The sequence below is a fragment of the Marmota marmota genome, unplaced genomic scaffold (genome assembly GCF_001458135.2).
Source record: "Marmota marmota marmota unplaced genomic scaffold, marMar, whole genome shotgun sequence".
Taxonomy (NCBI): Eukaryota; Metazoa; Chordata; class Mammalia; order Rodentia; family Sciuridae; genus Marmota; species Marmota marmota.
Window position 1 is genome coordinate 4310826 of NW_025999863.1, and position 14547 is coordinate 4325372.

Below are 14547 nucleotides of genomic sequence, written 5' to 3' on the forward strand. Positions count from 1 at the left end.
AGCATGTGGGTCCCTCGGGTACCTGAGCCTGCAAGATTAAGGGTCTGAGGGGCTGGTGCCGGGGCCCCTCCACCCTCTCACTATCTCCCCCAGCCAAGCCCCGGTGACAGGCATTTCCTGTTTCCGGCCATCTCCCTGGGGCTGGTGTGGGTGGGGGAGCCAACAGCAGTGTGGTGCTCAGCTCTGGGTCCCCTCCGCCCAGCCCCCAGCAGAGGCCTCCCCCTCCCCCTGCTTCCCTGAAGGAAGGCCTGAGACCTGCTGCCCTTCCTGCTCTCTGTCTTGGGCAGGGCTGGGCTGAGGGGGAACACAGTGGCAAAGGGGGAAGAGGGCGCCTTGGCTTCACCGCAGTGCCTGCTGCTGATTTGCATAGGAGCACAATGCTGGCCCAACCCAGGGACCATCTCTGAGATTCTGGAGGAAGGAGGAGGGGAGCTGAGAGTTTTGTCCCCCCCCCCCCAAAGAGAGGAATCGTTCTCACATAACTGCTACATTTAAGGGCCTCCAGTCCTTTGTCATTTTCTTGCATGCCTGAGGCTACCGGGAAGTCCTTCTGGTGGTCTAACCACAGTCATTGGTGCTGTCTGAGGGAGCCCCTTTTGTAGCTGGCCTCACCCCAGCCTGGAGGGGTGATGAATCATACCCCCTTTCCCCCTTTGGGGTATCACATGACTGAAGGGAAGCAGTCTCAAGGCTCAGCTGATACCCTTGAGGTCAGAAGGGAATTTCCTCTCTTGGGCCAGACACAGCCATCTGCTCTGTCGCCTCTGATGACCTGCTGGTCTGCTGTGGGGCCAGCCCACAGCCCACAAAGAGACTTCGTGTGGTTCAAAGAGGCAAGGTGGCGCACCGGTTAGGGGCATGGCATCTGGGTTCTGTGTGCTGGGATCTATCTGGTTCCCCATTCCTACCACTGTGGCCCCGGGCAGGTGATATCCCTTTTAGAAGCCTCAGTTATCCCATCTGTCAAATGGGAATTCATTCCTCCAACAACTCTTACTGAGCATCTACCAGGTGCCAGACAGGTAGCAGGTGTGAGGCCGCAGCAAGGAACAAAACGCAAGGAGAATTCTGCTTCCATGGAGCCGATGTTGCTCTGTGTGTGTGTGTGTGTGTGTGTGCGTGCTCATGTGTACACACGTGCTTGTGTGTGTTTGAGGGATTGTCTCCAGACAGCTTTGGGAAAACAAGTCTATAGTGAGAGAGGGAAGGCAAGATGTGGAACAGGGTGCACGCGTGTGCTGCTTGTAGGCCCAAGCATGTGCAGTGACAGCCCACGCCTGTCATCCCAGCTATTCATGAGGCTGAGGCAGGAGGCTCTCAAGTTCAAGGCCAGCTGGCCTCTAGCTGGAGACTCTGTCTCAAAATAGGGTTGTAGCTCAGTGGTAGAGCATCCCTGCATTCAATCTCTAGTACTGAAAAAAGAAAAAATATATATCCTAATGAAAGGAGTTGAAATTTATGCCCCCACAAAAACCTGTGCACATAGACATTTGCAGCCGATTTCATATACCCTAGGATCCTAGCGCTGTGACATTCTAGGAAGGGCAGAACTATGGAGACGGTAACCAGATCTTGCTCCAGAGAGAGGTTGCTGGGAAGGGAGGGAGCGACGGCAGGGCACAGAGGACTTGCGCACAGGGAGACTCTTCTGCATGAGTCTGTGATGCTGGAGACACGGCCTTACATGTTTGTCCAAATCCACAGATCGGACAACCCCAGGAAAGAGCCCTAATGTGTTATGTGACTGTCCTGGGTCAGTGTGGGTTCGTTGATTGAAATAAAGGAACTCCTCTGTGGGGGACCTGACCGTGGGAAGGCTGTGCGTGGTAGGGCAGGGGTACCTGGCGGCCCTCTGTACTTTCTGCTCAACTTTGCTGTGACTTAGAGCTCTTCCAAAAATATAGTATATTATTAAAAATAAATAAATAAATAAGTAAAGGAAGCAAGAGCCGGCTGCAGCCTGCAGACGGGGCGGATGGAGACGGTAGGGCCTGTGGGGGTCGCTCGCCTCCCTCCAGCTCGACAGGGTCTAGCATTTCAAGAACAGCCCGCTCCTCAGCCGTGTGCAAAGACAGAAGACCCCCTTCAGGGCTCAGCAACCCTGACCCGTGGACCTGACCCAGCCAGGGTTCCCGAGGGAACCGTGGGGGCTGCAATGGCAAGAGCTGAGGAACTGTAACCACCACCACGGTCCTGCAAAGCCGAGGACTTTGTTATCTGGCCTTTTGCAGGAAAAAAAAAAAAAAAAAATCTTAATGAGGTCCTAACTCCCGGGGTCTTACACCAAATAAAGAAAGTTTGACTCATGCAACAGAAATCATATGTGGGTTTTAGGCTTCGCTTGGTTCAATAATTTCAACCATGTCATGGACGACTGGATATTTCTCTGCAGTAGGTCCTTCTTCAGGCTTCAGGCCACTTCAAGATCTCCCCCTTGGGGCATCCAGTGGCTGCAACTGCTTCAAACCTCTCACCTCAGCCTCCACCACTAAGGGTTTGTAGAAGTCCCCCCGGCCTGGAAGAGGAAGCCTAGGTCTGGGGTCCCTACTCTCATTGGTTTAAACTGGGCCACGTGGTGATCTCTGAACCAATAGCTGTGGGCAGGGGAGGGGATATGCTAATTAACAAGAACTGGGGGTGGAGTCTTTCTTATCCCTTGTGACCACAAAAGGAAGGGGAAGAAACTATTTTGCGCAAAGGTAAATCAGGGCTCTGATGTGTGTGCAGATGCTCCTTCTTGATTGCGCCTGGTTGCTTCTCGTTGGTTGCTTCCTCGGAACTGGAGATTTGATGGCTGATGAGATGGTGCCTGCCCTCAAGGATGGTGGTCTCCCGGGGCTCTGGGTCTGCTCAGTGACCACCTGGTGCGACAACGGCTGCTGTGAATTCGCTAGAACAGCAGGTCTGCCCTGGAACAGGGTGGAGATGAACTTACCCCTGACCTCGAGAGGGCGAAAGAAAGACGTAGTTATTCCAGGAGCAGGTGGAGCCGCTGGAATCCTACAGTCCTGGGGGAGAGGCAGTGGGTCCCGCCGCTTTGAACCGCTGCTGGGCTGCCTGTGCTAAAGCCAAACGTGTGGCCCAGAACGCAGAAGTTCCCCTCCTGAGCGGCACCCCAATAAATGAATCCATCAAAAGAAATGGCGAGGAATGTTCAAGGCAGGGTTCTTCCTGGAACCGCGATGATGGAAACAACCCAAATGTCTATCAACAGAAAGGCGGATACAGGAAGGACAGCACGTCTGTACAGTACAGTAGCTGTGTGGGGAGATGTCATTACGTCGGTGTTGCCCTGTTCCTTCCTAGCAGCCTTCGGGACTGTGGGAAATAAATCTCTTTTCTGTAGTATGCAAGAGAAAGCACGACTTTGGCAGACCACTGTGCCTTCTGCCACAAGGAGGCAGTGGGAGAAGAGTTAAGGGCTAGGAGGAAGGAGTGAGCCTTCTTCCTCTCTGGGTGTCTACCTCTCTCTGGGAGATGAAGGTTAAACACTGGTGGGCATCTGGGGTCTTTCCAGTTTAAAAACATGCGGGTCAATGAATGATCCTGGGCTTCCTAGCCTGAGCTGAGATGATGATGATGAAGGTGATGGTAATGGTGGTGATGGTGAAGATGATGGTGGTGGTGAAGGTGATGGTGATGGTGGTGCTGATGCTGATGACAGCGATGTTGATATAGTGATGATGATAGTGATAAGGACAATGATAATTTCCAGACATTAAGGGCTCACATATTAAGTCCTTTACACACTTAGTCCCTGAATTATGACATGGTTCAGTAGGCGTAAGTTCTCTATACCAGTTTATTGTCTTTATCCCCATATCACCTTGTTAGTACTGTGCAACACAATTTTTCAAAAATTGAGAGAGTGAAAAAAGCATTTATTATGCTCATGTGCTATGTGGATCAGGAATTCTGAAGTGGCTCAGCTGGGCAACTCCCCCTTGGGGTTTCCTATGAGGCTGAAGCCAGATGGCAGGAGGGGCTGCTCTGGTGTGAGGGCTTGAGTGGTGTCAGAGGAGCTGCTTCTCAGGTGGCCCAGCCACATGGGCCTCTCCACAGGACTGATTGAGCAGCCTCACAGTATGGCGGCTGGTGAGTAACCCAAGAAGACAGAGTGGGAACCACAGGGACTTTTATGACCAGTCTTGAAGAGTCACTTATTGTTACTTTCACTGTATTCTGTTCATCACATGAGGTCAGTCTTGGTTCACTGTGGGAGGGGATTACAAAAGTGTGTCCTATCTTTTCATGCACACGGGGAGCCAAGGACTCTGGGGCTCTCTTGGAAGCTGGCTACTATCATCACATTAATGGTTCTCCTTGATTGTCCTAGGACAGGACTGTCTTGGCTATTCATGATTCTGTATTTTCCCACATAAATATGATTAAAGCATCAAATTCAATAAAAAATCCTTTTGGGATTTTAACTGAAATTCCACTGATTCTAGAGCTTAATCTTGGAGTTAAAAATTTTAAACAATTGAATCTTTCTTGATAAGAATTGGTGTACATTCTACTCTATTTATGTAGTTTTTTCCCCATGTCCTTCAATACAAGGACACTTTTCTTCATACAGGGTCTACACTTCTTTTTGTTAGCTTTGTAAGCTGTTCCGTGTGTGGCTTGGTTTACATCTTTAGGCAAATGCTAAATGGTTTCCTTTTTAAATCAAAGCCCGATTTTCCTGGTGACTTGCTAAATTCTTGGGTTTGCCTTGCAATCAGTCCCAGCGCCACACATGTGCGTAACCCACACCCTTATCAAGATGCAGAACCTCTCCGTTGTCGTTTGTGGCCTTCTTGAGTCAACCTCGCCACCCTCCCCTTGCTCCTGCGGCAACCACGGCTCGGCTCTGATTTCTATCACCATAGGTTAGTTGTGCTGACTCTAGGATTTTGAAAAATATTATATTTTAGGCAACATTTTCTGTTTGCTGTGTATGTACCGACATGCAGTGGACTTTGCCTATTGGATTTACATTCAGAAACCTTGTATTACTGGTAGGGATGTATCCATATATTTTGGGGAGTTTCCGAGTTGCCGGGAGTAGTTTCCGTGAAGGTTGCCAATGTGCCTCTCTCCTTCTTCTGTTTGGCTTCTCTGTTGGGTACAAGTGTGGCAGAATTTGATGCACAGCCAGACCCCTCTCCAGCCCTCTGCACCTTTACCTCAGTTCCCATGTCAAAGGGAATTGTTCCAGCATTTCACTATTGGCTGCAACATTTTTCTCTAGAGCTTTTGAAGATGACCTTCACCTGGTTACAGAAGTTCCCTTCTAACCGGCTTTGTCACAAGATATTTTTTCCTTTTTTTTAAATCACAAATGGCTGTGGAATTGCTACTGTGTCTTTTAAGTTTCTCTCACAGTTGCTAATCTCTTTTGACAGAGAACAGGCCTGGGGTCAGAGCCTTAGGCAAGAAACAGGATCTGTTTGAGTTTAATAACATTGTATAACAGAGATTTTAAGGCAATTCTGTTTACAGGTAATAGTCTTGGTTTTCCTTTTATAGTAGGATGAGAGGATCTCTTTCTCTGTCCCTGCCCTCTCCCTCTCTCTTGCAGTACTGAGGATTGAACCTAGGATGTTCTACCATTGAATTGCATACCCAATCCCTTTTTATTTTTCAGACAGGCTCTTGATAAGTTTCCCAGGTTGGCCTTGAACTTATGATCCTCCTCCCTCAGCCTCCCAAGTAGCTGGGGTTTCAGGCATGCCACCAACCTTGGCAGATATCTCTTCTGAGATACACTTAATTTATGTTAAACCAAATTTAGAGTCCAGTTCCAAATGTAGTGCTTCAGATGAAAAGTGGCTACAATTAGGAAGATACCCTGTGGGTGCTGCCTCCTCAGATTCAACCAACCTCGGATTTTAAAAATATGTGGACAAAATTGGGTCGGCACTGAGCATGTATAGATGTTTCTCTTGTCATCGTTCCCTAAACAATGCAACACAACAACTGTTTTTAAATAACATTACATTGTTAGGTATCCTACTTCATCTCGGGATGATTTAAAGTCTACGGGAAGATATGCAGAGGTCCTGTGCAAACACCATGCCACTTTACGTTAGGGACTCCAGCATCTTTGGTTTTGGCGTCTGTGGGGGGTCCTGGATACCAAGAAGCCACTACCCAATGGAGACTGTATGGAATCTGTTCTCGTGCGCAGTGGAGGCGTCCAGGTTGAGCACGGGCTGAGTTGCGTCCTGGCTGAGTCCCTGCCTCAGTTTCATTACTTGAGAAATGAGAAGAAGAAGAAGAATGCCTTTCAGGGTTGGGAGGTTCTGCCTTACTTTTACAGAGTGCAGGAAACGGAGCCACGCGGGTGGCAAGGAGATGCAGCTGGGGGCGAGAGGTGGGCTCCAGGGTCCACGGGCTTGGCACTCCCCAGTGGCTCCCCACAGACTCATTCTCACTGTCAACAGCTGTGGGCAGGTCCCTCCCCGTCCCAGCTTGCTTCCTGTCGGTGGAAAGGGCTGCGAACTCAGCTGGCCGTGCCCAGCCCTCCTCCAGCCAATGCTTCCAAGAAACATTTTCATGCTGCAGGGGAGGCTCAGGACGGCAGGCGCTTGCAGGTTAGGTTCCAGACCCCCGCGAGGAAGGGAGTTACAGGAAGCTTTTGGTTTCTGAGTCACATAAGATGTGTTTACACATCCTGTAGCCTATCGAGTGTGCAGTAGCATTATGTCCAAAATAACATTGCTGTCCCTTCATTAAAAAAAAAAAAATTACTGGTAAAAACGGCAGCGATGATCTGAGCTTTCCAAGTTGCAGTGTGTTTGCTGGTGCAAGGTCCTGTCTCTCGTTGGTGGCTGTGGACTGGAGCTGCTGGATGTCGCGGGCTGTGGCAGTTTCTTAAAGCAAGACCCCGTGGTGGCGTGGGCTGCGTGGACGGGCTCCTCCTTTCCTGGAACCTCTCCCTGAAGCCTGTGGTGCCACCTGGGAATGTTTCATGTGCAGTAGAAGCTTTTTCCAAATTAGAATCAGTCTCTCGAATCCGGCTGCTGCTTTGTCACCTGAGTTAAGGAGAGGGACAGGCGGGTCCTGGGGCCTGTGGTGTGGTCAGATTGTGTGGATTGTCTGCTGCCTTGTCTGGGTGCAGTTACGGGCACCCCAGAATGACTGCAGTGCTACTGCCACAAGTCACTGCTTGTACATCCCCACAACAGATAGAAGAATCATGACAAAATCTGCAGTGTCATGAGAATTGTTGGAAGAGGGGTTTTTTCTTACTCCGCGGTAAGATTCCCGTGGTCCTTCCATTTGTCAAACATGCGCCACCGTGAAGCAGAGTGAGGCATACCTCTCTCACTGCTGAGGGACAGACTCCCAGGCCGCCACCTCTGCCCACTTGTCAAACGTGTCCAGTTTGCTACCTGTGGGACCCTGCTGCAGGTGCTGGACGTCACGATGGCGGGAGACCGTGGCTCGGCCTCCTCAGGCTGGCACCTCTCTTGGGGGAGGTGGACAGTCAGGGACAGCAGACTAAGCAGAAGGTGCCGGAGTGTGGGGTGTGGTTTCCAATAGGTGGTGGGAGGAGGCCTCATGGAGGAGGTGGACTTGGAGCAGGGACCTGGGGACCTGGGTACCTCGAGGGGGTGCTGTTCCTGGGGCAGCCCCATTGAGGCACCATGGTCAGCCTTCCAGCCCTGGGAGAGAAGACCTGGGATGACCACCTGGGTGGGGGAAGGTCCACAGTGGCTCACAGTCTCTGAGGTTGTCCTCTGTGGCTGGTTGGGTTCACAGCTTGGGGCCCGTGGTGAGGCGGACCGCCATGGCTCCCGGCAGAGGAGCTGCCCACCCCAAGGCAGCAGGAAACAGAGACGGGAAGGGCCTGGTCCCATAGCCCCCAGTGACCCAGCTTCCTCTCACTCGGCTCCACTACTACGGGTTCCTTCACCTCCCAATAGTCCCACAGGCTAGGTAAACAAGCCTGTAGCCTAAGGGCCTTTGGGGACACTTACGGTCCAATGGTAACAGACACAGAGGTTTAAATGACAGTTAATTCTTTAATAACAAACGCTCCACCCCCCACCCCCCCACCCCCATGTTCACTCCTTCTGCTCCCGCCACACGGGCTCCGCGCTGCTGCACCAACAGCCTAGGCTTGGTCTGCCTCAGGGCCTTGGCCCCGCTGTGCCCTCGGTTTAGAATGCAGTTCCCCTCCGTGCTGTGGATTGGATTGAAATTCATACACTGAAGTCCTCAGGCCTGGACTCTGGAACACATTTGGAGCTAGGATCTTTACAGAGCAATGAAGTAAAAATGAGGTCATTAAGGTGGGTCCCAGTCCAACACCATAGTTGTCCTTACACAAAGAGGAGACCAGGACTCAGAGAGAGGGAGAAGCAGACACAGGGAAATGTGTCCACAAAACCCAGGACAAAGGCCCCAGAAGAAAATGATCAGTCAGATTTTTTCATTGCTGTGGCCAAAAGACCTGACAAGAGCAACGTGGAGGAGGAACAGTTAACACTGGCTCAGAGGCTCAGAGGCTCAGAGGCTCAGTCCAAGGCTGGCCAACCCCTCAGCCTGGGCCCAAGGCGAGGCAGCGCATCAGGGCAGAAGCAGCTCAGAACAGGGCAGCCAGGAGCAGAGACAGCTCCGGTCACCAGGGCAAAATTTCAACCTCAATGGCACACCCCCAGGGACTACTTCCTCTAGCCACACCCCGACTGTCTACAGTGACACCCAGTTAATCCACTCAAGGGGATTAGGTCGCAGCTCTCATGATCTAACCATTCCACCCCTGAACATTCTGCCACTGTTCCACGTGCGCTCTGGGGGACACCACGCATCCAGAACATAACAGAAACCAAGCCTGCCTGCACCTTGTTCTTGCACGCCCAGTCTCCAGAACTGTTCCGGACGTTTCCTCTGAATGGAATCACACAGGGCAGGGTACTTTGTGACTGGCTTCTTTTCCTGAGCTGTTTTCAAGATCCACCCAGGTGGTAGCGGGAAACAGTACTTCATTCCTTTTTGTGGCCAAATAATATTCCCTGGCATGGATTCGCCCTTTCTGGACACTTCCTGTTACTGGAGCACATACTTATGGTTGTGGAAGGTGCATTTTAGTTAGACCTTCTAATGAAAATGCCCGAGGAGTCCTGGTTCACACTGGCTCAGGGACAGTATTGGGGGCTGAGGGAGAGAACCAGTCTGCACGCCAGGGAGGGTGGTGGACAGTTGGGTACAGTGCTTTAGAATCTCAGGACCTCAAGAGAGCTTCCTTTTCTTTTTTCATCAGAGCCAGGTTATGGAAACCAGGGCCATGTCTATGTGCTTGACTTCTGCGTGAGTTAATGTCCTTCAGACTCGAGCCACAGTAACCTGACCCAAACTGGCTTTGAAAAGGCAAAGAGTGTGTTGACGTTCAGGGGGATTCCGCACCTGTGGAATGAATCAGCCCATACGTGACCTGGGGTTTTGGTCTAACAGAGGGTCCCAAGGTTCGCCCACGCTTTAGCATGCCAACGTGTCATTTCTTTTTATGGACAAACAGTCCTGTTACTGCCTACACTACACTTTGCTCATGTGTTAGGGATTAATTTCATGTTCTGTAAATTGAACTGGGTGGGGGGGTCCAGGAGGGTAGATGGCTTCAGGAGGGTCTTGATCTTTCTCAGAAGGCAGCGGATCTCCATCTTTCTCTCCCCGCAGTTCCTGTGCCTTAAGAACATCCGGACCTTCCTGTCCACCTGTGGAGAGAAGTTCGGCCTCAAGCGGAGTGAGCTCTTTGAAGCCTTCGACCTCTTTGATGTGCAGGATTTTGGAAAGGTGAGCTGGGTGCCTAAGGTCCCCGGAGGCTTGAGGTCCACCTCAGGGTCGGCCTCGTCCTGGAGGCTGTGCCCTGGCCTGGGTGTGGGAAGGGCTCTGTGAGCAGGCGGTCTTCGTCCCAGGTCATCTGCACCCTCTCTGCTCTGTCTTGGACCCCGATCGCCCAGAACAAGGGGATCATGTGAGTAACCACGGGGACACCAATCCCCCTGTGAAGCCCCTCCCTCCTGGCCCCAGGCCCCTGGCTCACACCTTCTGGCCCCCAGGCCCTTCCCCACCGAGGAGGACAGTTTGGGTGACGAAGACATCTACAGTGGCCTGTCTGACCAGATTGAGTGAGTACCAGGCCCCGGGGGATGGAGGCGATGGGAGCACTGCTGTGGTGTGGGGGTGGGGGGACTCTGAGGGACATGGCTCTGCCCGGGGGTCTCAGGGGACACCACCCTGCCACAGGGGTCTGAGGGACACCGTCCTGCCCTAGGTTAGGAGGACGCAGCCCTGGGCTGGGGGGTATGAGGGGACACAGCTTTGATACAGAGGGGTCCGAGGGGTCCCTGGCTTGGGGGCTGGTGGCCTGCCTGACTCGGAGCCCCACAGCGACACTGCGGAGGAGGATGAGGACCTGTACGACTGCGTGGAGAACGAGGAGGCCGAGGGCGACGAGATCTACGAGGACCTCATGCGCTCGGAGCCCGTGCCCATGCAGCGGGTGCTCAAGTACCACCTCCTTCTCCAGGTGCCAGCACCAGCGGGTCCTCGAGCCTGGCTTTGCCTACCTGAGCCTGTCTGTGGGGCGCTGGGGCTGGCTTCCCCGGCTTGGGGCGCTAGGGCCCTCTGGGATGGGTCATTCGGGTTCATCCCAGCCTCCAGGGAGAGCAGGAGGGAGGAGGACCCCGTGGGCCAGCCCAGTTTNGCTGTCCTCCCCGCCCGCAGCCCAAGATGACGGAGTACGACAAGCGGTGCTGCTGCCTGCGGGAGATCCAGCAGACGGAGGAGAAGTACACGGACACCCTGGGCTCCATCCTGCAGGTGGCCGGGCGGCCTCTGCCTTTCCTCCTGCCACCTTTCTCTGTGTCCTCCTCTTGTCCCTGGTTCTCCTGTCCCCCCTCCTCAGGGTGGCTGTCTCCACGGTGTCCTTTAACCCACCTCGGGCTTCCCGCACCTGGTGGCTGCCCCTCTCCATTCCTCTTTTCTCTCCGTTGTCTGTCTTTCCTTTCTCTGTCCCTTGGTCAAGCAGCCAGTGGAGATTTAATTTACGTCCCTGTGTCCAGCCCCTGCAGCACCCCAGGCAGGGTGAGCTATGAGCCCAGTGCCCTGTCCCTGGGCCACCATCATCTCCCAAGGAAGTCACCCCCACCCGACCCCGGCATCAACAGTCCGCGTCCTGCCCCTGTGGTCAGTCGGCTGTCCCTGATGTTCCTATGGGGAGTCGCAGGCCGTGTGGCCTTTCTTTGGCATCTAGCTTCTGTCACCGAGCACAGCATTCCGTCACACTGTGGTGGTGGCAGAGCCTCAGGCCTGTCCTAGGGGAGTCGTGTTCCTGCCTGCTTCGCCGCCCGGTCCTGGGTGAGGGGCATGAGGCTAGGATGTGACTCTGATCTGAACACTCAGGCGTAAGCTCCGGGGTGGACATTGGCCAGCTCTCTGTCTCATCTGTCTCTTGTCTGACGTTTTGCCTGCACATCTCTGTCCCCTGTCTCTGTCTCTGTCCCAGTCTCCCCGGGGCTGCCCGGGGGAGGGTCTCAGCCTCCCTCACTTTCTCTCTCCCCCTTCTCAGCACTTCATGAAACCCTTGCAGCGGTTCCTCACGCCCCAGGACATGGAGAACATCTTTGTCAACATCGAGGTGAGCCCGTTGATCCCCAGCCCTCTTGGGCCTCTGTCCCAAGTGGAGGATAATCCACGGGTGTCACCTGGCCTGCCCCGTCCCCGAGCCCCAGGCTCTGACCCCAGTCCTCGCCCCTTCCTCCAAGTAGGACCTGCTTCGTGTGCACACCCTCTTCCTAAAGGAGATGAAGGAGGCCCTGGCCACCCCTGGATCACCCACCCTGTACCAAGTCTTCATCAAATACAAGGAGAGGTGAGAACCAGCTGGCCAGATCAGAGCCCTGGGAGCCCCTGCCCTGCCTGGGTGGGGCTTGGGGAGAGCTTGCCATCAGACCACTGGACAGGAAGGACTTTTTGTTGTGTGCTTACAGACCAGGCAGGGGCTTCCCATCTCTGGTTCAGTTCCCAGCTCTGCTGTGTGATACTGGGAAGCTACTAACCTCTCTGTGTGTCTTCTTCCTTGTCTGTAAATCAGAGTTCACTTGGTTGTGGGAGGGTTGAATAAATCAAGGTATAAAACGCTTAGCACAGGGCCCAGCACACAGTAGCCACTCAATAAGTGTTTGCTAAATAAGTGAACATTGGGCAGAGACTAAAGTCAGGCTCTCTGCTAAAAGCTGCATGTGTATTATCTCATTTGATGTTACACTAACTCTGTGTAGGTGCTGTGTTAGGCCCACTTTATAGATGGGGAAACTGAGGCTCGGGGATCTGCCCTTACCCGTTGGCCTGCCTCTTCCTGTAGGTTCCTTGTCTATGGCCGCTACTGCAGCCAGGTGGAGTCTGCCAGTAAGCACCTGGACCAAGTGGCCACGGCCCGGGAGGACGTGCAGATGAAGCTGGAGGTGGGGGCTGGGCTGCCTCTGGGGAGTTCTTCTCTTTGAGCTGGAAATGGCTCCACTTTCCAACTGGGGATCTGTCAAGGTTCCGGGGAGGGATGTTCTGGGCAGCCAAGGGGAGGAGATGAAGCAGGGCAGACATGGACCAGCGCACGGAACCCAGCCTCAGCTGAAACCCTGACCCTGGACCAAATGTTGACCCCAAGCTGACCGTCAGCCCCGAGTGAGCCCTAGCACCATGTCCCACGTGGGGCTGAACTTCCACTGAGCCCTGATCCTGAGCTGAACCCCTGAGGGGACCTGTGTGTCTAGTGGAAATTCAGAGAGGCTAGGGACCCTCTAGGCAGGCCCCTCTCCCCTTCGGCCCTTTCGGCTGGCAGAGTGCCCGGCCTCCAGCCCAGCAGCACTGGCCACCTTGAGGTGCTCTTCAGCTGCTCCTGGCGGGCCCCTCATTTCCCCGTGGGGATCGATGATGACCCCTTCTGGTGTCCCTTGCTAGAAGCACCCAGCTCTGGGTGGAGAGGTGCCGTGTGTTCATTCACGTCTGTCCGCTGCAGTCCCCTGCGTTGGGCTCATCCTGGCCCCCAGGGTCCCCCTCTCCCTCACACCTTTGTTTTCTGTCCCCCAGGAATGTTCTCAGCGCGCCAACAATGGCAGGTTCACCCTGCGGGACCTGCTCATGGTGCCCATGCAGCGGGTGCTCAAGTACCACCTCCTTCTCCAGGTGCCAGCACCAGCGGGTCCTCGAGCCTGGCTTTGCCTACCTGAGCCTGTCTGTGGGGCGCTGGGGCTGGCTTCCCCGGCTTGGGGCGCTAGGGCCCTCTGGGATGGGTCATTCGGGTTCATCCCAGCCTCCAGGGAGAGCAGGATGGAGGAGGACCCCGTGGGCCAGCCCAGTTTGAAAGTCCCCCAGCAGTGGGCAGGCCCAGGTGAAGCCTGACTCTGGTTCCCACAGGAGCTGGTGAAGCATACGCAGGACACAGTGGAGAAGGAGAACCTGCGGCTGGCGCTGGACGCCATGAGGGTGAGTGGGGTGTGGGCCTGACCGTGGCGCATGCCGCGGAGACTCTCTGTGAGCCTCTTACTGGGGGCTGACCCTCCATCTTGGGCCAGGTAAAGGACTGGGCCGTGTATGTGTGTGTGTGTGTGTGTGTGTGAAGCCACACTCTTCCTGTGCCACCCCCAGGACCTGGCGCAGTGCGTGAATGAGGTCAAGAGGGACAACGAGACCCTGCGGCAGATCACCCACTTCCAGCTGTCCATTGAGAACCTGGTGAGGGCGCGGACAAGGGTGGGCCAGGGGTGTGGTCACATGGGAAGGGGTCTGTCGCCTTCTTGGTCGTCACTTGCTAGACCCTCTGTGTGCTGCGTAGGGCCAGTCTCTGGCCAACTATGGCCGGCCCAAGATCGACGGGGAGCTCAAGATCACTTCCGTGGAAAGGCGCACCAAGACGGACAGGTGAGTGGGGACAGCTTGGGTCTGGGGTGGAGCCGGATGGGGAGGGGCCAGGTTCCTAGGTGGGCGGAGTCAGCTTGGATGGGGTGGAGCTGGGGCAGGGGGCAGGGAAAGTGGGGGGAACCAGCTTAGAACTGAGGAGCCCGGATTCCTAGATCGATTGGAGGTTGGCCTCGTCGTGGATTTGGGGAGGAGCCTGGGTAGGGATGAGGGTGGAGTCTGGTTTCTAGAAAGACGGATGGGGTCCCCCAACCAGCGCGTGGAGCCAGGACGGGTGGGTGGGTAGAGCCAAGGCTGACAGGTGGCTGGGCCAAGGCGGATCAAGTGAGTGAGGTCAGGGTAACAGTGGCCCTGGCCAAAGGGGGCCAAGGAGGAGGAGGAGAAGGGACGTCAGAGTGCTAGAGGGACAGGAGGTTGGGGCTAGGAAGGAGGTGCCAATGGTTGGGAGGGGTCAGACCGTGGCGCCTGCCCGTGACCCGCAGGTACGCGTTCCTGCTGGACAAAGCTCTGCTCATCTGCAAGCGCCGGGGGGACTCCTACGACCTCAAGGTCTTTGTGAACCTGCACAGCTTCCAGATCCGGGATGACTCCTCCGGAGACCGAGAGAACAAGAAGGTGGGGCTCTGACGCCTGCTTGTC

General features: G+C 54.6%; 1 protein-coding gene across 1 annotated transcript in view; it reads left to right on the plus strand.

Moving 5' to 3' along the window:
• Vav1 (vav guanine nucleotide exchange factor 1) overlaps positions 1-14547 on the plus strand; it is a 49233-nt gene that overhangs the window by 16689 nt on the left and 17997 nt on the right. The window contains exons 2-14 of the mRNA XM_015503693.1: positions 9670-9786; positions 9909-9967; positions 10053-10121; positions 10384-10488; positions 10716-10815; positions 11564-11632; positions 11763-11866; positions 12359-12458; positions 13081-13176; positions 13408-13476; positions 13639-13725; positions 13826-13911; positions 14391-14523. Coding sequence (XP_015359179.1) covers positions 9670-9786; positions 9909-9967; positions 10053-10121; positions 10384-10488; positions 10716-10815; positions 11564-11632; positions 11763-11866; positions 12359-12458; positions 13081-13176; positions 13408-13476; positions 13639-13725; positions 13826-13911; positions 14391-14523 — 1194 coding nt within the window. The remainder of the gene's footprint in view (positions 1-9669; positions 9787-9908; positions 9968-10052; positions 10122-10383; positions 10489-10715; positions 10816-11563; positions 11633-11762; positions 11867-12358; positions 12459-13080; positions 13177-13407; positions 13477-13638; positions 13726-13825; positions 13912-14390; positions 14524-14547) is intronic.